General features: G+C 42.6%; 1 protein-coding gene and 1 pseudogene across 1 annotated transcript; both read left to right on the top strand.

Moving 5' to 3' along the window:
- Positions 1 to 1,061: 1,061 nt before the first annotated feature.
- Positions 1,062 to 24,625, top strand: CATSPER3 (cation channel sperm associated 3). Its single transcript, XM_049787368.1, has 8 exons — positions 1,062 to 1,159; positions 7,094 to 7,247; positions 19,373 to 19,612; positions 21,779 to 21,961; positions 22,502 to 22,642; positions 22,935 to 23,054; positions 23,730 to 23,884; positions 24,544 to 24,625. Exons 1-8 carry the CDS (start codon positions 1,062 to 1,064, stop codon positions 24,623 to 24,625), a joined length of 1,173 nt encoding a protein of 390 aa, XP_049643325.1.
- LOC126027497 (CD302 antigen-like) lies at positions 7,685 to 10,255 on the top strand (annotated as a pseudogene).
- Positions 24,626 to 26,165: the final 1,540 nt, after the last annotated feature.

Raw genomic sequence — 26,165 nt, 5'->3', positions numbered from 1 at the left:
TGGCTAAGCACTCAGAAATTGCCCCTGGCTTGGGGGGACCATGTGGGACACCGGGGGATCCTTCCTTGGCTAGCACTTGCAAGGCAGACCCTTACCTCTAGCGCCACCTTTCCAGCCCCAGAAACATCAACTTTAAAATGAACAAAGCTAGATCCTTGAGTAATGTTAATATTTGTTCATTATGATAATAGTGAATATATTCCTTTGGGGCCAGAGAGAAAATGGGTAAAGCACTTGCACTGCACTAACCTGGCTAACTTGGGTTTGCTCCCATACATTCCTGTACACTGCATATGGTCCCCTGAGCCCTGCTCAGAGTAAGCATTTCTTGTGATCTCCCTCTCTCTCTCTCTCTCTCTCTCTCTCTTTCTCTCTCTCTCTCTCTCTCTCTCTCTCATACACATACTCACACACATATCAGTTCCCTCAGTATTCACTAGGTTTCTTTTTTCTTGACAATGTCAGAAGAACAGTGTATTAAAGAACCTTATATTTGAGGTCCTTTCCTTCAAGACATGGCTTATGCTGTGCCCTTTTGCTCTGAGAATCTCAGAGAATTTTTCTTCTTCCTCTTAGGTGAACTTTATTCTAACACATTGTTTTTTTTGGGGGGGGCCACACCCAGCAACCTAATAACTCAGAAGTTACTCCTGGCAGACTTGGGGACCATATAGGATGCCAGGGGTTGAACCTGGGTTGGCTGCATGCAAGGCAAATGCTGTGCCTGCTGTGCTATCACTCCAGCTCTCTAAAACATTGTTGAAGGACTTTTGTCTTGTTTTTACTATTTCTGGCTTCACAGTTCTTCAAGTGGGGTCCTTATAATTACCACATTTTTTTGCTTCTCCATGGTGTCCAGTATCCTTGAGAAGAGAAAATTTGTAGATAGAACTGTTAGGGCATTCTGGAATATTTGAGTGACCTCAGAAAGCAAGAATTCCACCTTTGGAGCCTTTTCTGTGACCTCAGAATCTGGATTTCAAAGAAATCCCTAAGCAGAAAATTTCTTTTGAATATTTAAAAGCAAGGAAAAAAGTGAGAGAGAAATTGGAAACTTAGATATGTCTGAATCATATCACCAGAATCACCGAAGATCCAGTGCTGTATCTCTGTCTGATAAAATAGTAATAGCGTGCTGTGGCAAAGTCTGGACATTTCAGTAAATATTGTTTTTACTTTTTTTGATAACAAGTGTACAAATGGCAGTGTGGGTATAGGGTGCCGCATGGAGGTACATGTTGTTATAGAGCATGTTCCTCTGTTTAATGATCAGCCAAACATTTAGCATTTAGAGGGCCCGGAGAGATAGCACAGCTGTGTTTGCCTTGCAAGCAGCCGATCCAGGACCAAAGGTGGTTGGTTCGAATCCCGGTGTCCCATATGGTCCCCCGTGCCTGCCAGGAGCTATTTCTGAGCAGATAGCCAGGAGTAATCCCTGAGCAATGCCGGGTGTGGCCCCCCCCAAAAAAATTAGCATTTACTTGCTTTGCTTTTGCGATTGGCTGGGTAAGGTAGATGTTTGACTTTTGTGTGTTAATTTTGTAGCCTGCCACTTTGCTATATGAATCTGGTTTCTAGACGCTTTTTGGCAGTCTTTAGGGTTTTCTAAATATATTATTATGTCATCTGCAAACAGTGAGAGCTTGACTTCTTCTTTACCTATCTGGATGCCCTTGATATTTTTTTCTTGCCTAATTGCTCTGGCAAGTACTTCCAGTACTATGTTGAATAGAAGTGGTGAGAGAGGGAAGCCTTGTCTTGTACCAGATTTTAGAGGAAAGGCTTTTAGTTTATATCCATTAATAATAATATTTGCCATTGGCGTGTGGTAGATGGCCTTGACTATATTGAGAAAAGTTCCTTTCATTCCCATCTTGATACGGTTTTTTTTTTATTATCAAGAATTGTTGTTGACCTTATCAAATACTTTTTCTACATCTATGATCATGTGATTTTTGTTTTTCTTTTTGTTGATATGGTGTATTATGCTGATTGATTTACAAATGTTAAATCATCCTTGCATTCCTGGGATGAAACCTACTTGGTCGTGGTGAATGATCTTCTTGAGGATGCATTGAATTCTATTTGCTGGTGTTTGTGGACCATGGGGTGCCAGCTACGTGCATATGTGGCACGTACTCAATTATTTGAGTCATATATGGGACGCTGGGGGATCGAACTGCGATCTGTCCTATGCTAGCACTTACAAGGCAGACACCTTACCTCTAGCACCACCTTCCCGGCCCCTGTTCCTGTTTCTTCAATTTTATGAAAGAGCCTAAAAGGGATTGGTAGAAGTTTCCCTTGAAAGGTTTGAAAGACTTCATTAGTGAATCCATCTGGGCCTGGGCTTTTATTTTTGGGAAGATTTTTGATCACCATTTTAATTTCCTCAATAGTGATGGGGCTGTTCAGATATGTTACCTCATCCTTATTTAACTGTGGGAGGTTATAAGAACCCAAGAATTTGTCCATTTCTGCCAGATTATCATGTTTCATGGCATAGAGTTTCTCAAAGTAGTCTCTGATTACCCTTTGAATCTCTGCAATATCTGTAGTGATTTCCCCCTTTTCCTTTTAATCTGACTTATCAAGTTTCTCTCAATTTCTTTGTGAGTTTTGCCAGAGGTTTATCTATCTTGTTTATTTTTTCAAAGAACCAATTTTTGCTTTCGTTGATCTTTTGGGTTGTTTTCTGGATTTTCACTTCATTGATTTTTGCTCTAATCTTTGTTATTTCCTTCTGCCTATCTATTTTTGGTTCCATCTGTTGATCATTTTCTAATTTTATAAGGTGTGCCATTAAGCTATTCATGTAGGGCCCTTCTTTCCTGATGTGTGTTTGCAAAACTATAAATTTTCCTCTCAGGACCACTTTTGCTATGTCCCATAAATTCTGATAATATGTGTCTTTATTGTCATTTGTTCCCAAGAATGTTTTGATTTGCTCTTTGATTTTATCTCTGACCCACTGGTTGTTCAGTAGTAAGCTGTTTAATTTCCAGGTGTTAAAGTTTTTCTTCTGTGTTACTTGAAGTTTACATCTAATTTCAGTGCCTTGTGATCAGCGAAGGTAGTCTGCACTATTTTTGTCCTCTTGATTTTATGGAGATATGTTTTATGAGCTATAATGTAGTCTATCCTGGAGAATGACCCATGTGCATTGGAGAAGAATGTGTATCTAGGTTTCTGAGGATGGAGTGCCCTATATATATCTACTAGTCATTTTCTTCCATTTCTCTTTTTAGAGCTAGTATATTTTTGTTAGGTTTTAGTCTGGTTGACCTATCAAGGGGTGACAGGGCCGTGTTGAGGTCTTTCACACTTATTGTGTTGTTATTGATATCTTTTTTGAGATTTGTCATCAATTGTATTGTATACTTTGTTGATTCCTCACTGGGTGTGTATATGTTTCGGAGTGTGATTTCTTCCTGTTGTACATATCCCTTGATTAGTACAAAATGTCCATCTTTGTCCCTTACAACTTTTCTGAGTTTAAAGTCTGTGTCATCTGATATTAGTATGGTTACTCCAGCTTTTTTAAGGGTGGTGTTTGCTTGGATGATTTTCCTCCAGCCTTTGATTTTGAGCCTATTTTGTTCTGAGTATTCAGGTATGTTTCTTGTAGGCAGCAGAAGGTTGGATTCATTTTTTTGATACATTTAATCACTTTGTGTCTCTTAACTGGTACATTTAGTCCATTGACATTGATAAAGATAATTGTCATGAGATTTAATGCCATCTCTGTGTAGAGGTTTGGTGTGTCTGTTGGTCAGTCTTGTCTTAAAATAGATCTTTCAGTTTTTCTTTTCTTTTCGTATTTTTTTGTTTTGGGGCCACACCGGAAGTGTTCAGGGGTTACCCCTGGCTCCATGCTCAGAAATCGCCCCTGGCAGGCACAGGGGACCATATGGGATGCTGGGATTCAAACCACTGTCCTTCTGCATGAAAAGCAAACGCCTTACCTCCATGCTATCTATCTGGCCCCTCAGCTTTTCTTTTAAGACTGAATATGAGTCTGCAAAGTTTCTGAGTGTTGTTTATTCGTGAAGCTATGTATACTTCCTTCAAACCTGAAAGTGAATCTGGCTGGGTGCACTATTCTAGGCGAAGCATTTATTTAATTGAGTTTTGTCACTATGTCCCACCACTGTCTTCTGTCCTTGAGGGCTTCTTGTGACAGGTAGTCTGTGAATCTCAAGGATGCTCCCTTGAATGTAATTTCCCTTTTTGATCTTGCTGCTTTTAGTATTCTATCCCTATCTGTGGGATTTGTCATTGTGATTAAGATGTGTCTTGGGGTGCTTTTCCTTTGGTCTCTTTTAGCTGGACTCTTCGGGCATGTAGGATTTGGTTGCATGTAGTTTTTAGCTCTGGTAGTTTCTCTGTAATGATGTCCTTGACTGTTGATTCTTCCTGGGGATTTTATTCCTGGGTCTCTGGACTCCAATGATTCTTAAATTGTTTTTGTTAATCTTATCAAAGACTTCTATTTTCATCTATTCATATTCTTTGAGTAATTTTTCCATTGTCTGACATTTGCTTTAAGGCTTTTTTCCAATCTCTTTGGTTGTATGGCATTGTTATGCATCTCATCTTTTTTTTTTTTTTTTTTTTTTTTGTGGTTTTTGGTTCACACCCAGCACTGCTCAGGGGTTATTCCTGGCTCCATGCTCAGAAATTGCTCCTGGCAGGCACGGGGGACCATATAGGACTCCGGGATTCAAACTGATGACCTTCTGCATGAAAGGCAAATGCCTTACCTCCATGCTATCTCTCTGGTCCCTATGCATCTCATCTTCCAAGTTACTAATTCTATCCTCAGCTGCTGTTACCATATTGGAAAGACTTTCCATTGAGGTTTCAATTCATCTACTGAGTTTTTCAAAGCTGTTATTTCAGTTTGGAGTTTTCTGATTTATATCTTCATATCCTCTTGATTCTTATTAGTGTTTCATTCAACTTGATCTATGATTTCTTTGAGTTCTGTGAACATCCTCTATATTTCTTCTCTAAACTTCATATCTGAGAGACTAACTAGGTGGTTGGCCATTTTCAGGATATCAGAGTTGGCATCTTCGTTCTCTATGCCTGGTGTTGGCCTGCGTTGTTTCCTCATTGTCACGCTTGTATTGTGGATTATTCTATGTGTTGTGGTGGTATTCACCGACTAGGTGGAGTGTGGCTCCTCTGGCTCTACCCTTTGTGGGTGGGACAACTCACCTCAGGAGAAGGTGAGCCCTCAGGGAAGGATGCCAGAAAGATCAAAGTTCCCCGGCCAAAGCAAGCAGAGAGAAGGCCCAAGGTATTTGTCCTGCTTCAGAGACACAGCAGAGTCCTGTTTCTAAGTTTTGACTTCTGTGAATAATTTTGTGTAAACCTGTTTGCCTACTGCCTACTGTTTGCCTATAATATTTTTTGTTTATTTGTTTTTTTGGTTTGATTTTGGGCTACATCCATCAGTGCCCAATATTTACTCCTGGTGATGCTCAGGAGACCATATGTGTTGCCAGGGATTGAGTCTTGTTTGATCATATTCAAGGCAAGTGTCCTATTTACTGTACTATATCTCTGACCCTCAAATGATATATTGTTTTGTTTTGTCTGAGGCCACATTCAGCAGAGCTCAGGGTTTATTCCTGGTTCTGTGCTCAGGTGTCATACCTGGAGTGGCTTGGGGAACCTTTGGAGTGCCAGGAATCAAACTTGGATCAACTTCATTGCAAGGCATGCCATTGGATTATTTCAATCATTCAAATTATATTCTTTTGGGATAAATTCTATGACTCAAAGGATAGAAAAAGTTCTAAAGTTATTCAGAAAAATGTGTCAATTTATATTCTCTTGGAAATTTATAAGACATTCCATCATATTATATTCTTATCAGCATTATTACATATTAAATGCCAATATTCATCTTTTATATACTCATTTTACTTCATGTCTTTAATTATTAGTATTACTGATTATTTGGGGAAAACCTTGTCATTAGCATTTATCTCCTGAATCAGTTGTGTGCTTCCTATCTTTATAGGGCATTTGATATTTTGTTAATAACTTTTAGTACCTGCATGGGTGATTATTTGATTATGAATTTCCCAACTGCCTACTGTATTATCTTGCATATAGTAGTAGTAAAACTGGTTGAAAGAGTAAATGAGTGGGTTGAATAGGGACCCAAAGAATTTTGTTGAGTAATTTCAGATAAAGCTTTGTTTTGTTTGAAAAGGAGCAGTGGCCCTTTTTTAGAGGTTTATGGAAAAGAAACTGAGTCATCGATTGGGAACATACTGGCAGTATTCATCATATATATATATATATATGTTTTTGGGTCACACCTGGCAGTGCTCAAGGGTTACTTCTGGCTGTAGGCTCAGAAATCGCTCCTGGCAGGCACGGGGACCATATGAGATGCTGGGATTCGAACCACCATCCTTCTGCATGAAAGGCAAATGCCCTACCTCTATGCTATCTCTCCGGCCCCCATCATACATATTTCATTGATGTTTTTAAGGTTTATTTATTTATTGGGGGACTACACTAGACTGTGTCCCTAGCTTGCTTCTGGCTCTATGCTCAGGAATCACTCATATTGGGGCTTATAACTCGTCATTCCTCATCGCTGAAGAATCACTCATACAGGGGCAGGGGAACATGTGTGGTCCCTGGGATTGAACCTGGGTTGACCACTTACAAAACAAACGTCTTCATCCCTGTTCTCTCTCTTTGGTCCTACATGGCACTTTTAAAGTATTTACAAGTTCATATTCACAAAAAGGGAATGTACATTCTAATTTTATTATTATTATTATTATTATTATTATTATTATTATTATTATTTTGGTTTTTCGGGCCACACTCGTTTGATGCTCAGGGGTTACTCCTGGCTAAGCACTCAGAAATTTCCCCTGGCTTGGGGGGACCATATGGGACGCAGGGGGGTCGAACCGCAGTCGCGATCTTTCCTTGGCTAGCGCTTGCAAGGCAGATACCTTACCTCTAGTGCCACCTCGCCGGCCCCTAATTTTAAAATGTGTGCTATTTAGAGATCTAATTCTATTATGATAAGACCTCTTATTCAACTTTTTGACAGGAGGAGAGATACTGAGTTTCGGGCATTTGTGAAGAGATTTCTAATGAGTCGTCTTTTCAGAATCACTATGATTAGCACCATTTCTATGAATGCCATTTTTGTGGTCTTATGGGCTAACTTTACTATAAGACTCAAATTTTACAAAGTGTTTGAGGTAAGTAGGCAAAGTGGGTCCATTTTCCTGTTTTCCCCTGATTTATTCCTGAAAATATAAGTTTTTTTTTTAAAGCATTTTATCAAAGACATTTTTTCTATAGAAAATTGCTAAGGATTAAAAAACTATCTATTCTAATATCTCAAAAAATGGCAGCAACAGTATCAGCACTGACAAGTTTTTTCTATCTTTGAAAAGACAGGGAAAGCAGGGCCCGGAGAGAGCACAGCGGTGTTTGCCTTGCAAGCAGCCGATCCAGGACCAAAGATGGTTGGTTCGAATCCCGGTGTCCCATATGGTCCCCTGTGCCTGCCAGGAGCTATCTCTGAGCAGGTAGCCAGGAGTAACCCCTGAGCACTGCAGGGTGTGGCCCAAAAACAAAAAAGAAAAAAAAAGAAAAAAAGAAAAGACAGGGAGAGTAGATAGCAAGACCAAAAATGTGTACCATATTTACATCCAAGTTGATTGACAAGTTCTTTACTCAGGGCCCCAACCGTCTCTTTGGGAGAGGAAGCAAAGGGCAGTGAAACAGACACTCACTGTGACGTGCCCTCAACTGAATTGAGAACAGCTGGTGACTGGGAGAGTGGAAAGGTGTGCCCAGTCTCATACTAGAGCAGGGGTCTCAAACTCAATTTACCTGGGGGCCGCAGGAGGCAAAGTCGGGGTGATCCTTGAGTGCAAAGTCAGTAGTAAGCCTTGAACATTGAGGGGTGTGACCCAAACAACTAAAACAAAACAAAACAAAAAAAAGATTCCTCTGGGCCCGGAGAGATGCAAAGCGGCGTTTGCCTTGCAAACAGCCGATCCAGGACCAAAGGTGGTTGGTTCAAATCCCGGCGTCCCATATGGTCCCCCGTGCCTGCCAGGAGCTATTTCTGAGCAGACAGCCAGGAGTAACCCCTGAGCACCGCCGGGTGTGAAAAAAAAAAAAAAAAGATTCCTCTAGGGCAGGGCCACAAAGTTTGAGATCCCTGTACTGGATGGAGTGTTGCAAGAGGTTCTGATACATTCTGAAGGAACTAAAATAGAATAGCCTGGTCTCTGTGAATTTACAAAACTGACCACTGAGTTATCTTCAAGAACAGGGCTCCCCACAGGAGAAAGATTGGAAGTACATAAAATTTGAGTATGTTGGGGGCATAGAGATAGATAGTTCAGGGATTAAGGCATTTTTTTATTTGCATTTGGGCAATGCTGGTTCAGTCCTTGGCATCATATGTGATCCCGTAAGCACAGAACCAGTCCTAAGCCCTGAGCACCAACAATTGTGATACAAAGCCAAGAACATAAATAAACAGTTTAAAACCCTGGAGATTCAGATAAAATTGGAGGAGGAGGGGCCGGAGAGATAGCATGGAGGTAAGGTGTTTGCCTTTCATGTAGAAGGTCATCGGTTCGAATCCCAGCATCCCATTTGGTCCCCCAAGCCTGCCAGGAGCGACTTCTGAGCATGGAGCCAGGAGTAACGCCTGAGTGCTGCCGAGTGTGACCCCAAAAAAACAAAACCAAAACAAAAAATTGGAGGAGGAAAAATAGAACCAAATAGGAAAAAAATGAAAGCATAATATAAAACAGAAAAATGGCAATATTTAGTTTTAAAAACCCGATATTATTGTCATAGTCACTTTCATTTCTAACTTATCTTTAGGCTTAGTGCAAACAAAGTGTTGTTCACAAGGTAAAGCAATTAATATTGGTTAAGTGAGGAGAGAGCTATAGTGAGCAATTTTCCCTTTTTTCTTTTTCCTTACATTTCTCCTCCCTTATCTTCCTTTTTTTATCTAAGTATCTTTTCCTTTTACTCCCTCTACTTCCCTTTATCTGCCAAATGTGATTCAAAACAAACAAACAAACAAACATAAGAAAAAGTACCAAACGGGCCCGAGCAGTGGCCCAAGTGGTAAGGCATCTGCCTTGCCCACGCTAGCCTAAGACGGAATGTGATTCAATCCCCGGCATTCCATATGGTCCCACAACCCAGGAGCGATAGCCAGGAGTAACCCCTGAGTGTCACCAGGTGTTCCCCCCCCCAAAAAAAAAAGAAAAAAAAAGTACCAAGCAAAATAAGATATTGAAAAGTACAATAGCAAATTTAAAGATCAGTGGATCAGTGGTTTTAAGCCACCAGTGGTTTTTAGCCACCAGTGGTTTTTAGCCACCAGTTGTCATTTAAGTTATTGCTACTTAATTGGCAGTGGTTTTCAACCAATGGTCTGTGAATCAAAGTCCTGACACATCCATCAGGACAGAGTGAGCCATCTGTACCTCAGACCAGACTGTCCTTCATCCACCAAGATAGTTGTTACCTTTTTATTCAAGAAGCTGTAAAAATAGAAAGCATAGAGGATGTCAGCAATCAATGCACTGCCTACAGAGCAGACATGGTGAGTGCATACATAATGAAGCAGAAAATACTTTTATATTGGATACTTTGAAAAACCAATGTAAAGGCCCTAATGATATTCTACTGGGCATACTTTTTGACATAGATGATGCAAGTTGCAAGTGGTTGAATAACTCAAATGTGACATTTGATAAGTGGACAGATGAAGAAGTGAGTGAAAATTTAATTGACACCTGTGTCTTTTTGCACACCAAGACAGGTGAATGAAAAAAGGGCAATTGTGAAGTTTCTTTTGTAGAAGGAACCCTTTGCAAAACAGCGATTCCATATGAAACAAAGTATTTATCAGATAACCATATTTTAAAATTATTTATTTATTTTTGTTTGTTTTGTTTTTGGGTCAAACCCGGATATGTGCTTAGAAATCGCCCCTGAATATGGGATGCTGGGATTTGAGCCACCGTCTGTCCTGCGTTTGTCACATGCAAGGCAAACGCCTTACCGCTGTGCTATTGCTCTGGCCCCCAGATAACCATATTTTAATATCAGCCTTGGTGATTGCTAGCACAGTAATTTTGATAGTTCTGGGAGCAATTATTGGTTCCTATACAAAAGGAATTTGGATTCTGGTTTCACCACAGTTTTTTCAACTGCCTCTTAATCGCCTTAGATGACTGTTTAGACAGGAAAATGAGTATGCTGTTCAATTTGACTAAGATTTCGGAATTCTTGACAGTGTTTCCCATGCAAGATTTTAAAATACAATGAGAATGACAGCTTATATGTATATCTTAGAACATTATGACAAAAGACCTTTAGCTTTATTATAAATATAAAACCTATCAAAGAAGTGGTTTTATTACCTACACATTTGAAGCTTAAATCAAATAGAAATAAAACCTAATCTATTTGTCTTAAACTTTTTTAATTAAAAAAAATAAGAAATACCATCAGGAAAATAAAAAGAAATGAAAAGGTATATTACAAAAAACATATATGATGAAAGCAGTAATGTATTGAGGACTCAAAAAGATGTGATATAAAAAAATTGAAAAATAACAGAGGTGGGGCCGGAGAGATAGCATGGAGGTAAGGCATTTGCCTTTCATGCAGGAGGTCATCGGTTCGAATCCCGGCGCCCCATATGGTCCCCTGTGCCTGCCAGGAGCAATTTCTGAGCCTGGAGCCAGGAATAACCCCTGAGCACTGCCAGGTGTGACCCAAAAAACAAAAAAACAAAAAAACAAAAAAAAAAAAAAAAGAAAAATAACAGAGGTAAAGTCTTCCAAATTAATAATAAATAAATACATTTGTTGTTTTTGGACCACATCCAGTGATGTTCAGGAGTTATTCCTGGCTCTACACTTCAGAATCACTCTTGTTGTTCTCAGGGGACCATATTGGATGCCAGAGATCAAATTTTAGCTGATCACATGCAAGGCAAGCATCTTATCCAATGTTAACTATCACTACTCCACTTCCTCCATTTTAATTTTTTAATTATTATTATTATTATTTTTTTTTTACCATACACTGGGCACTGTGGGTTTACGTCTGGCTCTGTATTCAAGGGATTGTTTCTGGTAATACTGGAGGATTATTGCAGTGCTGGGCATTGAACCAGAATCAGTTATGTGCAAGGGAAGTGCATTAATCCCTATACTGTTTTTCAGGCACCAGGATTCATTTTAGATTCAAAGATGCAAATAGGCTGAACATAAAAGAAGAAAAAAGTCGTGTAGTTAGAAACTAAAAGAAAATTGCCAGAGAGATAGCATGTGGGTAGAGCAAATGGCCGACCTGGGTTCGATCCCCGGCATCTCATGTAGTCCCCCTAGTCTGCCAGGCACAATTTCTGAGCACAGAGCCAGGAGTAACCCCTTGGTGTGTTTTCCCCCCAAAAAGCTAAAACAAATGATATAGCTGTTCTAATCCTAGACTAAATATGCATTAATACATAAACTACAAAACACAAACAGAACATATTGATAAAGGGCAATTAATTGAGAAGTTATAAAGATGCTTTTCTCATGCATATGATGCTTTCTCTAGGATAAACCTATTAAATTATAAAACAAATATCAATAACTTAAAAATATTAAAATTAGATAAAGTATCTTCTCTGGTCATAATTAAATTAAAGAACTCAATAATTGCAGGATAGCTAGAAAAGCTGGAAATATTTAGAAATTAAACAATGAGGGGCCGGAGAGATAGCATGGGAGATAAGGCGTTTGCCTTTCATGCAGAAGGTCGGTGGTTCGAATCCCGCATCCCATATGGTCCCCTGAGCCTGCCAGGAGTGATTTCTGAGCATAGAGCCAGGAGTAACCCCTGAGCGCTGCCGGGTGTGACCCAAAAACCAAAAAAAAAAAAAAAAAAATTAAACAATGAAAAAACTAATATGTCAAATTAAGGGAGATTAGAGAATATGTTATTTATCATTTTTATAATTAATATATTAACCATATTAATGATACATTAAACACAATTAACATATGCTAACTTATCTTTGAAAATAAACAGTATTATGTTATGAGACCTACAGGATGCAGCAGGAACACTAATTGGAGGGAAAATTATACCTGTATTCTAAAAGATCTCAAATTTGTCATCCAATTTTATACCATAAAGAAATAGAGAGGGGGGGAAAGGCAAAAGTAATATAAACAGAGCCAGAGATATAAGACAGGGAAGAAGGTGCTTGCTTGCCTTTATATAGTCTTCTCCATCCAGTTTAATCCCCAGCACTGCATGATTCCCTGAGCATAGCTGGGAGTAACCCCTGAGTAACACTGAGTATGACCAAAGTCACCCAATGTTTTAAAAAGCATATAAAGAGAATGGAGAAACTAGAAAAAAAAATCAAAATTTTGTTACATGAAAACAATGGACAAGTTTTTAGCTATGTTGACTAAAAAAAGACTCACATTTGATGCCTTTCTTAAACCCTCCCCAAAAATAGAGGGCTACTTTTCTTAAATTAAACTCTTCCCGGGCCCGGAGAGATAGCACAGTGGCGTTTGCCTTGCAAGGAGTCGATCCAGGACCAAAGGTGATTGGTTCGAATCCCGGTGTCCCATATGGTCTCCTGTGCCTGCCAGGAGCTATTTCTGAGCAGACAGCCAGGAGTAACCCCTGAGCACCGCCAGGTGTGGCCCAAAAACAAAACAAAACAAAAAAAATAAATTAAATTCTTCCCAAATATAGAGGGGTACATCTGAAGTCATTCTATGAAACCAGTATTTATTATCCTCAAAGAGCATATAAAGATAATAGGAGAAAAGAAAAATATTTTTCTGGTTTTGGGGTCACACCCAGTGGTGATCAGGGCTCTGTGCTCAGGAATCACTCTTGATGGGGCTCAGGGAACTATATGAATACTAGGGAGTGAAACCTGCCTGGCCACACATACGGCAAACACCTTACCCTCTGTACAATCTCTCCATCTCAAAAATAAATATTTTCATGCATATAGAAGCAAAAACACATAGTTGGTAGTAACTGAATCCAGCAGCATAGTTTAGAGGATTTTACATTGTGACCAAGTGAAATATCCTAGAAATGCAAAAGTGTATATAACAATAAAAAAAATCACTGTAATATACCAGTAGAATGAAGAAAAATTACCCCATTTAAAAATTGTTTTGGGGGGGCACACCCAGTGATACTCAGGGGTTACTCTTGGCTATGCGCTCAGAAATTGCTCTGGCTTGGGAGACCATATGGGACACTGGGGATTGAACCGCAGTCTGTCCTAGGCTAGCACATGCAAGGCAAACACCTTACCTCTTGTGCCACTGCTCTGGCCCAAATTACCCCATTTTTTATGCCAAAAAGGTTTTGATAATTTCTAGTATCCCTTTTTTGGGGGAGGCACTTGATGGCACTCGGGTTACTCCTGGCTCTGCTCAGAAATCATTCCTGGAAGGCTAGAGGGAACCACATGGGGTGCTAGGAATCAAACCTGGTTTGTACTTATGGATTTTAGGTTTGTTAAGATATGTTTGTTAAGTAGGGCCAAAAGCATCAGTATAGTGTAGGACACTTGCCTTGCATGTGACCAAACTGGGTTTGCTCCCTACCACCTCATATGGTCCTCATATGGTCACCAGGAGTGATCCCTGAGTGCAAAACTAGGAGTAAATCCTGAACACTGCCATGTATAGCCCCAAACAAAAACAAAACAAATGTAAAAAAGACTTGCTAAGACTATCCTAAAGTGATTTAGAAGTTCAGTTTATTCCCTATCAAAAATTTCAACACCTTTTTTTTTTTTTGGTTTGTTTTTGTTTTGGGGCCACACCTGGCAGTGCTCAAGGTTTAGTCCTGGCTCTGCACTAAGGAATCACTCTTGGTGGTGCTTGGTGGACCATATGGGATGCCAGGGATTGAACTTGGGTCAGCTGAACTTGAGTCAGCCATGTGCAAGGCAAGCGTCATACCTGTTTAGGGGTTACTTCCTGGCTTTGTGCTCAGAAATTACTTCTGGCATGTGCAGGGGACCACATGGGATACTAGGGCTTGAACCTGGGCCAGCTGCATGCATGCAAGGCAACTAACTGCCCTACCTGTTGTGCTATTTTTAACAGATTTTTAACAGATGTGATGAACATTCATTCAGTGAGGGTAACAATAGTCTCTAACTCAAGAGAAACGTATCTACTGGAATTTCCTACTAAACAAATACAAAAAAGGGATGAAGGAAACTACATCTACATAAGGAAATACACAATAATCATACCTATTAAAGAAATCTAAAGGAATATAGAAGGAAATATATATCCCTTTTAAATCCTTTGAGGTAGTCTGGGGAGTGGATGGAATAAAATCTAGAGCACAGCTTCATCTAGCGACATGGTTTTGTGGAATCTGAAAAATGGCTCCCAGCAAGTCAGGGATCAGGAAATGTCCTTGATCTGGAGTCTCTCAAAAACTGTATCAAGCAATAGTCCACAGTAAAGGGAGGTGGGAGAAAAGGGGCCACTGAGAGCAAATCAGCAGCAGTGGTGGTGACAGCTTCTTCTGGGCTGAGGCAAGGCTTTGGGAGCTGGTTGGCAGCAGATTGGGATTGGGGGGAATGTTCCAATTCTTGAGGAGTTAAGAACTGAGAGTAAAAAGAGTAAAATATAGAGAAATAACAGATCAGGCATCCCTAGTCTTTAGAATGATAAGTGCAAGTCAGAATTAATTTCAGATTTATACTCAAGACACAGCTGTTTTTTTAAAAATAGGGGGCCAGAGAGATAGCACAAAGGGCTGGAGTACATATTTTGCCCAGTTTTGATACTGATACCATTAGAAGTGATCCCTGAGCATATAGCCAGTGGTAAGCTTTGAGGATTTGGCATGACCTAAACCTTCCTGACATCCAAAAGTAATTACAGATAAAGAATAACGTAGATGATTTGGGTAGGGATGAAGTTTTGGGCCAGAGAGGTAATTGGGCTTAGTACCTAGGACGAGCACACCTTTGCTTTGCATCTGGGAAGCTCAGGTTCTATCCCCAGAACTGTATTGTCCCTGAGCACTGCTGAGTGTGTTTTTAAAAACTAAAATTACAACTTTATATGAGACTAATAATTAAGGTAAGATTCTGGTGCATAGATAAATAGATCAATGGAACTGGATAGAGTACTCATAAACAACACGTAACTTCCATGAAGTATAGTATGTTAGCTAGTGCTGTGGACAAGACAACTAGTCAAAAAAGATTAGACTCTTCATTGAATTGGCATTATAATGATGGGTTGTCCATAGGGAAAAGACTAATGTTGTTGCTCTTCCTAATTGTATATAATTGGATTAAAATTTTAATTTGAAAGGAGAAACTTTAAAATGTACTCAGAAGAAAATGTTTAGAAGAAACACTTCCAAATGATTAGAAGGAAATATTGAATATTTATATGACCTCAGGAGGGAAAAGTTTCTTAAGATACAAAATATACAAATCTTGAATACCAAGTTTGGTCAATTTAATCCCATTAAAAAATTTAAACTTCTCAGGGCCGGAGAGATAGCACAGTGGCATTTGCCTTGCAAGCAGCCGACCCAGGACCTAAGGTGGTTTGTTCAAATCTCGGCATCCCATATGGTCCCCGGTGCCTGCCAGGAACTATTTCTGAGCAGATAGCCAGGAGTAACCCCTGAGCACAGCCGGGTGTGACCCAAAAATCAAAAAAAAAATTTTTTTTAAACTTCTGATTGAAGAGAGAGCACAGAAAATAAGGCATTTGCCTTGCATACAGCTATTCTGGGGTTGGCACTGCATTTGGTTCCCTGTGCCCTACCAGGGGTAATCCCTGAGCACTGATGGATGTGCCTCCCCTCAGAAAATTAAATCTTTTATAGTTAAAGAAGTAGAGGATCATATCATCAAAAATTTTTGGTACAAAAATAGCAGGTAAAAGATTAGTATTTAAACACAAATAGGAAGTATTTTATTTTATTTTATTTTTTTAAACTTCATTTTTATTGATTGATTGGTTTTTAAGCCACACTGGCAGTGCTCAAGGGCTGCTTCTGGCTCTGCACTCAGAAATCGCCCCTGGCTGGCTGGAGGGAACCATATGGAATGCCTAACACTGTGCTATCTCTCTGGCTCCAAATATTGATTTTAAACCAGTAAGAAAAGACAAAACAATCTAGCAGATTCATTAAAAGACTAGGGGTGGGGACAGAACAATAACATAGTGGATAGGGCATTTGTCCTGCACTCAGCTGACCTAGGTTTGATCCCTGGCATCCCATATAGTCCCCTGAGGTTTCTAGGAATGATTTTTATTTGATTTTTGGGTCACACCTGGCAGCACTCAGAGGTTATTCCTGGCTCTCTGCTCAGAAATCGCACCTGGCAGTCACAGGGGACCATATGAGATACCAGGATTTGAATCATCGACCTTTTGCATGCAAGGCAAATGACTAACCTTCATGCTATCTCTCTGGCCCTTAGGAATGATTTCTGAGCACAGAACCAGGAGTATCTCCTGAGTGCCACCAGGTGTGGCCCCCCAAAAAAGGACTAGGGAAGGATTTTTTGGTGTGTATCATACTCAGACCTCAGCCATGCAAGGCAGGCACTTTTCTGTGAACCACAAAAGAGGTAATTTGCTATTTAAATATATAAAAAGGTGCTTCATTAATGTAATTTCATTAGTAGAAAAATGACAATAAAAATTAAAAATAAGATACAACCTAGTATTTATCGTGCTGACTTCAGTCTCTCAGAACAGGGCTGGAAAGATTGTGCAGCAGGTAAGGAGCTTGCTTTGCATGAGACTGACACAGATTTGGTCCCTTACACACGCTGAACCCCACAATCCCTCTGATCCCTGAATGTAGAACTAAGAGTTAGCTTTGAGCATCCACCACTAGGAGTGACCAAAATGCAAACAAACAAATAAAAAGTCTGTGAGGATCAATCCCACTGCCACATTTCAGACCCTCTGATTTCTCCTTCAATCTTCCAGGTAAGATTAACCTTCCAGGGCCCGGAGAGATAGCACAGTGGCGTTTGCCTTGCAAGCAGCCGATCCAGGACCAAAGGTGGTTGGTTCGAATCCCGGTGTCCCATATGGTCCCCTGTGCCTGCCAGGAGCTATTTCTGAGCAGACAGCCAGGAGTAACCCCTGAGCACCGCCGGGTGTGGCCCAAAAACCAAAAAAAAAAAAAAAAAGATTAACCTTCCAACTGACATTTCCAGGGCTTTTCTGGAACTGGACGAGAATTCCTATTCCTTCAAGCTAAGTCCTGGCATCCTTCATACCTAGCCTTTGCCATCTTAGTAGGCTCAAGTCCTCATTTCCTGAACTGTGTCTGACTGCTCTTCTCATCACACCCCCCACTGCTCACACTTGTACCTTCTGTTACTTAGTGAAGACAGGGAAGCTACCTACAAAGATTGACTGTTAGCACAGAAGTCACAGAGCAACCCATCAAGCTCAATGAGTAAAAATTACAATATGTAAGGCTCTACCAATACCAAACAGCTCTGCAGATCCTCAGAAAACGACTTTCATAACATAAGGTTGAAGATGTTTATGAAATAAAATCAACAATGGCAGTCAGCAAAATAAGAGAAAGTAGGAGAGTGGAAATGAGAAAACTACAATCAGAAGTGACAAGAAATAGTGTATAGGTGATATAAATATTAAATAGAAAGTCTGAATAGCAAGATATCAGCAGCTGACACTTTATTATCAAAATGACAAAATCCAAAGACAGAAATAATATTGAAAGCAAGATTTAAAAAAAATGGAACTACATGGACTAATGTGATACTACAGCAAGTAAGGTTTTTGCCTTGCATGTGACCAACTGGGCTCAATCTCTGGCACCCCATATGGTTCACTGAGCACCATCAGGAGTGTTTTTAGGCCACACTAGGCTGTATTTAGGAATCACTCTTGGCTGTTCTCAGGAGACATATGCTGTGCTAGGGATTGAACTCAGCTCAACTGCCTGTAAGGCAAACATCTTACTCCCTGTACTATCTGGCCTCTCAGGTAAATATTTTCAACAAGTAAAGCAAATCTTTGGTGCTGGAAAGATAACTCAAGGAACACAGACATGTTTTACATGTGGGAGTCCCAGGTTCTGATGCACAGAACCCCAAGCACCATTCTGAGAGTAGCCAGTAAGCACAACAAGGGATAGTCCAAAAATAGAAACAAATTGCTGGAGTATTTTCATTCATCTATTCATTTAATAAGTTTTCCATAAATACTATTTATACAATGCATAGAATGGGTAACAAAATCAATCATTGTTAGGGATAAATATTAAGTAAAAGTATGAAATATGAGAATATAACAGAATTCCGAATTTGCAGAACGATTTTTTTTCGGGCCACACCCATTTGATGCTCAGGGTTACTCCTGGCTAAGCATTCAGAAATTGCCCCCGGCTTGGGGGGACCATATGGGACTCCGGGGGATCGAACCGCAGTCCTTCCTTGGCTAGCGCTTGCAAGGCAGACACCTTACGTCTAGCACCACCTCGCCGGCCCCTGCAGAATGATTTTGTGGCAAGGGAAAGGAATTTGATCATAGTGGAGTCCACAAGAGACTCTTTTACTATTTAAGTGGGCCATAGTGTATGGCTATGCATCGCAATTTTTATACTATTTTATATAAAATGTCACAAAGTAGTTAAAAATAACAGTGTATATAAATAGTTGTCATGTGGAGACCGCAAATATAAATATAGAGGACAAATAAAGACACCAGCTGCTCTAATGTTATCCAAGTGGAGAGTTGTGGCTTGAGTTTGCATTTCCTGTGAGACCATTTGACACATATTTTAAAGTGGTTTAGCTTCTTCTTCTTTTCTTTTTTTAATCTTTCAAAGGGCATACCTTTCTATTTCCTCCAGAAAACTTTTGACTGCCCTTCATTCCACTGCAAACTCACTTCAGATAGTCTCACCATTTACTCACTCTTGGAATGCATTCACCCAGGTTTTTGTTACAGCTTCATTCCCAGCTTGACTGAAACCTCCAGCCACCCCTACTGCCTGCCGCATCTTCCTTTGATCAGCTTGTCCTTCCCAAGTTCCCTGGGTCAAAGCTGGTCCCAGACTTGAGTCCCAGGGTGTGAAGATGCAGAAAGAGAAGGGAATGGGACTCACATTGTTCTCTCTGGGTAACTTAGAAATGTCTGTGCTGCTGTCCTCCTCTCCCCCCAAGCACACACTCCAGATTGGGCAGCCCAGGTGGGGCAAGGACATGAACAAAGGCTCTGCCTCTGGTTCTCACCTACAATCCTTGTCACCCATGCAGGTGGGAGAGGTCATCTTTGTGTCCATCTATAGTGCCGAGTTCTATGCAAAGCTCTATGTAGACCCCATCGGTTATTGGAAAGACGGCTACAACGTGTTAGATATGTTGGAAATCATCATTCTCAGCATCCCCTTTACTCTCAAGAAGATCAAGGGCAAGCACTATCCCTACCTCAACGTTGCTCATGGTTTACAGTCTCTGCGCATCCTCAAGCTCATTAACTATAGCCGCGGTATGCGGGTAAGCAGGCTAGAAGTGTCCTGGTCCTTCGGGAGCAGGCCATAGAACCCATCTGTTTGTTGGCACATTGCAATAATAATCTTACTATTGTTGTCTAGTTTAGTTGTTCCCACTGTATGACAGGATAGTCTCTTCTAACATTATAACAGTAAAATATATGTGTTTAGAGAAATATAAGAAGCAGAAAGAGGTATCAGAGTGACAGCACAGTAGGTAGTATACTTACCTTGCTTACAGCCATATTGGGTTTGATTCCCCAGAACCTGCCCAGGAATTATTCCTGAATTCAGAGCCAGGAGTAACCCCTGAGCACCACTGAATGTGGTGCGAAAATAAAGAGGAGGAAGGGATCAGAGGAGGGAGGAAAGCAAGATAGAGAATGAAAGAAACATTGTAAGTTATATTGTTAACAAAGAGAATATGCTTCTTCTGGTATTCAATCCTTTTTGGGAGGGTGAAGAAATTGAAGGAAATTGAAGGCTCAGAGTGTTGTTTCTTTTACTTCATTTATCCTTTCATGGCGCCTAGAACTAAATCCAGGGCCTTCTGCATGTAAGGCAAACACTGTGCCACTGAGCAACACCCCTGCATGTGTTGGATGGTTCCAGCTCAAAACAAAGTCATTACTTTCCCCAAGAAATCTGGGGATTCAGAATCTGACCCTCTACTGGGGACTAGACTATTGATTGCAGAATCTCAATGATTTCTTTGGAGAAGGGGCTGTGTTAGCCTGGAGGGATCTGGACCACATCTCTAGTACTAGATTTCTGTGCCTGGATTGTGTTTGAAGGCTGTGGCCATAGCTACAAGGCTGAGACCAAGACTGCTCTGCTTTGCCCTTGATGGTTCTGAGCTCTGCAGGCCTGCTTGTCTGTCCCAGCAGGGATTTCTCCACCCTTTGGTCTGCCTCAGCTACTCTGTGAGGTGCCCTTCTCCACTACCACACTGCTGCTGCTGTAGTATTTCTCCTAATTCTTGGAAGAGAAGTTCTTGCTTAGTCTTCCAGGCAAAGAGGAGTTTCTCTACATTTTAGTTCTTTTAGAAATTTATCCAAATCATAGATTTTTCTGGTGTTGGGGAGAGATAGTACAACAGATAGGGTGCTTGCTTTGCACATTCTCAACCTAGATTTAATCCCTGGCACCACATAGGGTCCCTTAAGCCCCACAAGAACTGATCCCTAATTGCAGAACTAGGAGTAAATTCTGACCACCAATGGGTGTGGCCCAAATTGCCCCCACCCCACCAGCTAAAAACAAAACAAAACCCAAACCTATGGATTTTATTTCTTCAAGGGGAGGAGGGAAACACGCTGCAAGCAGCTGCTGTCAGTCAGTCCACATGCAGGGCAGACCCGTATTTTTTTTGAGTATCACACTACCACAGATGGCCTCAACTCTACTGTCCTGTGTCCAACTCCCTCAAGGATCTTTTTTCATAGCAGATGATGGAATGTTATTAGTTGAAAGGGCAACACCAGGAAAGGATTTGGAAGTGGTACCTGCTCTGCTGTAGTATTTTAAGTGTGACCTTGAGTAAGCCTTTGTGCTGGTCTGAGCCTTCGATTCTGGAAATGGGAAGTGGGATGATATCTGCCCACCTTGAGATTGTGTCTGTGCCAACATCCAGGGAGGGGAACAGGCACTGAGCAAGACTCTAGGTCAAACTGAGGAGGAGGAGTAGCCATACACTACTCCCCTGGAGTGGACAATGTACTAGGAAAGAAGACAAACACCCCTTCCCTCAGGGATTGGAGGAGAGACAGGTCACAATTTAAAGACGCATGCTTGAAAATAGGGTCCAGAAACATTTTGTTCTCATTCCTGGAGTGGATACGCTACTCCCATTCAAGTTGAGTTCAGCTGAGGAGCAGTAGGAGGATACCTTGGGTTGAACATAGATTCAGGTCAGATTTCAAGTGGGGTGGTTAGTGAGGTTCCCCAGACCTGAGATGGCCCATGCCATCAGCCAACAGATGCTGACGATGGGAGTCAGGCATTGGTAAGCTTGATCTCACCTTCTATCTGACATAGTTAGGATTCTTTTATTCATCCACCCTTCTACCTGTTCTTCAACCACTTATTTATTGAGCATCATCATGTACAAGGCATGGCCTGGATGCTGAAGACAGCCATAATCTGGGAAACCCTAACCTCTCTCTTATAGACCCTCATCAATGCCGTGGGACAGACCGTCTTCTCTGTGGCCTCTGTGCTCTGCATGTTCTTCATTCTGATGTACATCTTTGCTATCCTGGGCTTCTGCCTGTTTGGATCATCAGATATGGGTGACCAGAAAAACTGGGGGAGCCTGGCCCTGTCCTTCTTTACCCTCTTCAGCTTGGCCACGGTACTGTATTAGGCAGCAGCGATGGGAGTCCTGAAAAGGATCCACTGGTTCCTGTGTGTGGATATTCTGGGCTTCACAGAACTTGGGTGGAGTGGGATAGTTAAGGCCTGTGCCTTGGCTGGGGGTAGGAGCTCTCCTCTTAGCAAATCTTGACACTCCCTAAAGGGTGCATTTTGTCCCAGAACATTATAACCTTTTCCAAGAGCTCTAAAAAGATCCTTCATTTGGCAGAAGCATAGAATGAAACCCACTCCATGTACCTTTTCAGAAACAGTCAAAGATACACTCAGAATAAGCCTTCAAGGCCCAAGTCCAGAGGCCGACTGTTGGACTCTAGGAACACTGGAGTCTTCCCAAAGCAAAGAGAGACAGGGACACCTTGACCTGGAGTGCCTCACCACGTGGGGTTCCTGCACTCCCAGACCACCATGTATAAATTAGTTTGTGGACTGGAGAGCTGAGAAGACAGAGCCAGTTTTGTCTTTGGTGAAGCTGTGAGAGACATGACTCTGCCTGACACACTGCACCCTGTCCGAGCAGGTGGATGGCTGGACAGACCTGCAGGAGCAGCTGGATGCACGGGGCCTTTACTTCAGCCGGTTCTTTACCATTATCTTCATCTCACTTGCCTCCTTCATCTTCCTCAACATGTTTGTGGCAGTGATGATCTTCCACACTGAGGTGAGAACATATGTTTGGGGTTGGGGTTGGGGTTTCGGCTGGCAAGGGGGCCAGTTGGCCTGGTTTATAAGCCCTCCCTTAACCACACCTGGTCTTCTCCCTGTACCTGTACATTTACTCATGTGGGTGATGGTTGGATCGAAGGACTCAGGAAGCTATTGGAGTTGAGGGCTGGCCCTGGGTGGGGATGTTGTCTTCCTGCTGAGAGAACTGTGCCCCAGTGCAAGTTTGGAAAAAAAGAGGTGGACATGGGAAGAGCCTACAGCGTACCTCTGTCTTCCTGCCCCCCCAGGATTCCATCAACAAATTTGAGCGGCAGCTGAAGATTGAGAGGCAGGTAACAGTCATGGAAGAGAAGCAGGTGATTGTGAAGCAGCAGCAGGAGACCATTAACATTCTGATGCAGGCACAGGTAGGGAAGCTCCATGGGCAGGTCAATGAGTTGGACAATGAGGGCTGAGGGAATGGCTAGGGAAGAGGGAGGGTCTGGAGGTCATGGGGAGGGTTGGGGCCTTAGACACCTCTCATCCTAGGTAAGGCCCTGGTTTTTCCAGAGTCAAGCTTTGGGCTGTGCATATTTAAATCTGTATGGCAGAGCTCTTTGTAGAACCTTTGTGACTCTGAGCTCAGTAGGGAGGCATGGGGAATCCTGACAGGCGCACTTCACCTTGGTTTTTCTAAATCGGAGCAAGAACACACACAACCAGTGGGAGATTTTCTGTCAAGCAGATACAATTGTGGGGTGAGACTGTCAGCCTGAGTGCTCTGTGTTCCCCATGTCGAGGTCCTGGGCACTTGGCCAGGTCCAGACATGCTGTCTCTTCTTCTGAAGCCTATGCCTTTCCCCTGAGCTTTTTATTTTTCCCTCCTCTGGGATGGGGACATTGTCTGTCTTGCTCTGCTCAAGGTTCTCACTGGCTCCTTCCAGCCAATGTCAGGAGAGCTAGTGCCTGCTGAGCCTATGACTCAGGCCCAGGATACATTCTGAGGCCAGCATCAAACTATCCATGAGAGTTCCCCAGGTCTGTATATGTTGGTTTTGCCTGGTTTTTCATCACTGCTGTCTCTGTGCTTACTTCTCTTGAAGAATATTGACTGCAGATGCTTCAGTAATCTGGTGAAGGACTTCAAGAGTACCCTGAAGCATGATGACCCCATGGTTTTGGATGATTTTGGCACCAGCCTCCCCTTTATTGGTGTCTACTTGGCTACTTTGGACAACCAGGACAAGACCATCTACAAGTCAGTTCCTACCCCTGGCCGACAGAGATAATGTCTTCAGGCATTATTGAGGACAGGAATGTTTTGGGTCTTTAGAGAGAGCTGCAGCAAAGCATAATGAGCAAAGGGGTGAAGTCACCCATTTTGCCAAGGGCAGAATTTCATGTAGGCATGTGTGGACTCTATTCCCCTACCTTTCCCAACTGCTCCAGCTTGTACTTAAATGCAGGCTCCTTCTACTATCCAGGGTTCATTCCTCTGATTGCTTTTCAGAGGTCAGAGGAGAGATCACTCACAGAATAGCAGCGACAGAAGCTCCCCACCTGGTTCAAAACACTCCCTGCCCATGTGGTGTGTGGTGTGGTTCACATCTCTGCCCTTCTGCAGCTTTCCATGAGGGGCTGATGCTATAAAAATAGGGACTGGGAGTCTCGAAGTGTGGCCAGCCCCTGAGCTATGCTGAGTGGGGCTCATAGCAGGTCATCTTTGTGCAGAAAGGGGCAGGCAGGGCATCAGTCTCTGACACAGGGGCCACAAGTGAAGTGGTACTTAGATCCTAGCCCAGGTGATCCCCTGACCCCCCTCAACTTGGATGTGATGAATGACAGAGTCTAGAGTGGGGAGTGAGTGGCAATGTTCAGAGTCAGGCCCTGAGTATCCCTACACCCTTTTGTTTCTAGGCTGCAAAAGCTGTACTATGAGATCGTGCATGTGCTGAAACTGATGCTCGAAGAAATGCACAGGAAGGACTCCCAGTCGTAGGAAATGGTGGATGGTGTAGTTAGGCTGGAGACAGATGGGCACTGAGATAGTCCTCATTAAACACTAGCTGGTTACATTGGATACCCCACAGAGGCTGTGATCATGGAGTTTCTCCCTCTTGAGGGATTTGGCTGGGGGTGGTGTGAAATCAAATTCCTGGGAACTCCACTGCAACCCTCACTCTTGTGATAGAGTGAGATGCTGGGAGGGAGAGAAGCAGCATGGACCAAGGCCAGCAGCCATGTCAGGCCCAGACACGGCCTCCTCCTTCTCCTCCTTCTCTTTCTCCTCCTTTTCTTCTATCTCTGTCTCTTCCTCCAGTCCCACAATGAAGACTGCTGAGCTTCTGGGAATGCAGCCGGAAGCCAGGCTGCCAGCAGCTGAAGGAAGATGTGGGCCACCTCTGAGCCAGTGTGGCTCCACTGGTGTGGGCAGCTTCTGCCAGGCTCCTCTGTGTAGGAACTTCCACACCTGGCAGAGCCGTGTCTCTCTCCATGGACCCTTCTCTGGAAGCCTGTTCTACTCATAGAGGCTGTGACTCTGCTCAGAGAGATTGGTTGTGTGTTGCCATTGCATTCAGGCAGGGGTCTGACCAGAGTGTGTGACAGGCACCTCAGAAAGGTTTTGGGGTCATTTCCCCTTCACAATCAGATTGGGTCAGGTTGTACAGCCCTTTCAGTAGCAGGGGAGACTGTTCAACAGGTGGGAGCTCTGGCTTTGCATGTGGGAGGCCTCGGTTTAATCCCCAGTACCACATGGTCTCCTGAGCACTATAGGAAGTAGCCCTTGAATATTGCTGTGTATGTCCCTTATCTCCATGGTGAGAGGAACATTTTTTGGTGTCCTTCCACCAAAGGGTTGTCTGAGTCTGAAAGGTTCTGGCATCTCAGGACAGATTAGACTGGTTGCTCTGGCCTAGCCACTCCCTTCTCTTATTGTTTGTCCCCTTATTGGGCCATCACAAACTGAGTGGTAAGGCCTTGGTTTATCTTCTGTGGGGACCCAGGAGTCAGAGTATAGTCTCTGGGTGGCCTGTGGGCTCCTGGTCTGGGGACAGACTCCCCTGAGGTGACAGGGAAGGGCAGGTCTAGCTCACCTGAAACTTTGTTCAAGCATCCCACACTAAACTGGGTTGGTTTGGGTGGGGGTAAAAAGCCTGCCCTCTGGTCACTGCCCACTAAGTGCCTGTGGCCTGCTGTCCTGGGTGTAGTTGCCCTTCTGAATGCGGAGACTCTGCTGGGGACGGACAATGACGGTGGGATGTGGATAGAAAGTTCTGCCAAGATGCGTGGGTGCTGCATTCCACACTTTGAGAGCCAAATAGAGAATCTTTTACATGAGACCAGTAAAAAGCTGCTGGAGATGAGGCCATCACCCTTCCATGGGGAGCCTTGTCTTCCCGTGGTGGGGGTACTAGGGAGAATTCTGTGGGCACCTGGGCAAGTGAGCCTGAAGGAAAAGGAGTGCCTGTGCCCTTGGTGGCTGCTAGGGTGCAACCACAAGGGCCAAGGACTTCAGGTGGGCACAGCAGGCAGGCAGG

This window comes from Suncus etruscus, chromosome 14, assembly GCF_024139225.1.
Source record: "Suncus etruscus isolate mSunEtr1 chromosome 14, mSunEtr1.pri.cur, whole genome shotgun sequence".
NCBI lineage: Eukaryota > Metazoa > Chordata > Mammalia > Eulipotyphla > Soricidae > Suncus > Suncus etruscus.
Note: the sequence above shows the minus strand (reverse complement) of the source record. Positions and strands in the feature narration are given on the sequence as shown.

What these genes read in the sequence shown, in the direction of transcription:
- CATSPER3 (XM_049787368.1), top strand. Translation starts at nt 1,062, where the DNA reads ATGTCTGAATCATATCACCAGAATCACCGAAGATCCAGTGCTGTATCT. An exon ending in ACTATAGCCGCGGTATGCGG is followed by an intron (nt 19,613 to 21,778) that starts GTAAGCAGGCTA and finishes TCTCTCTTATAG; the next exon opens with ACCCTCATCAATGCCGTGGG. An exon ending in TGATGATCTTCCACACTGAG is followed by an intron (nt 22,643 to 22,934) that starts GTGAGAACATAT and finishes CTGCCCCCCCAG; the next exon opens with GATTCCATCAACAAATTTGA.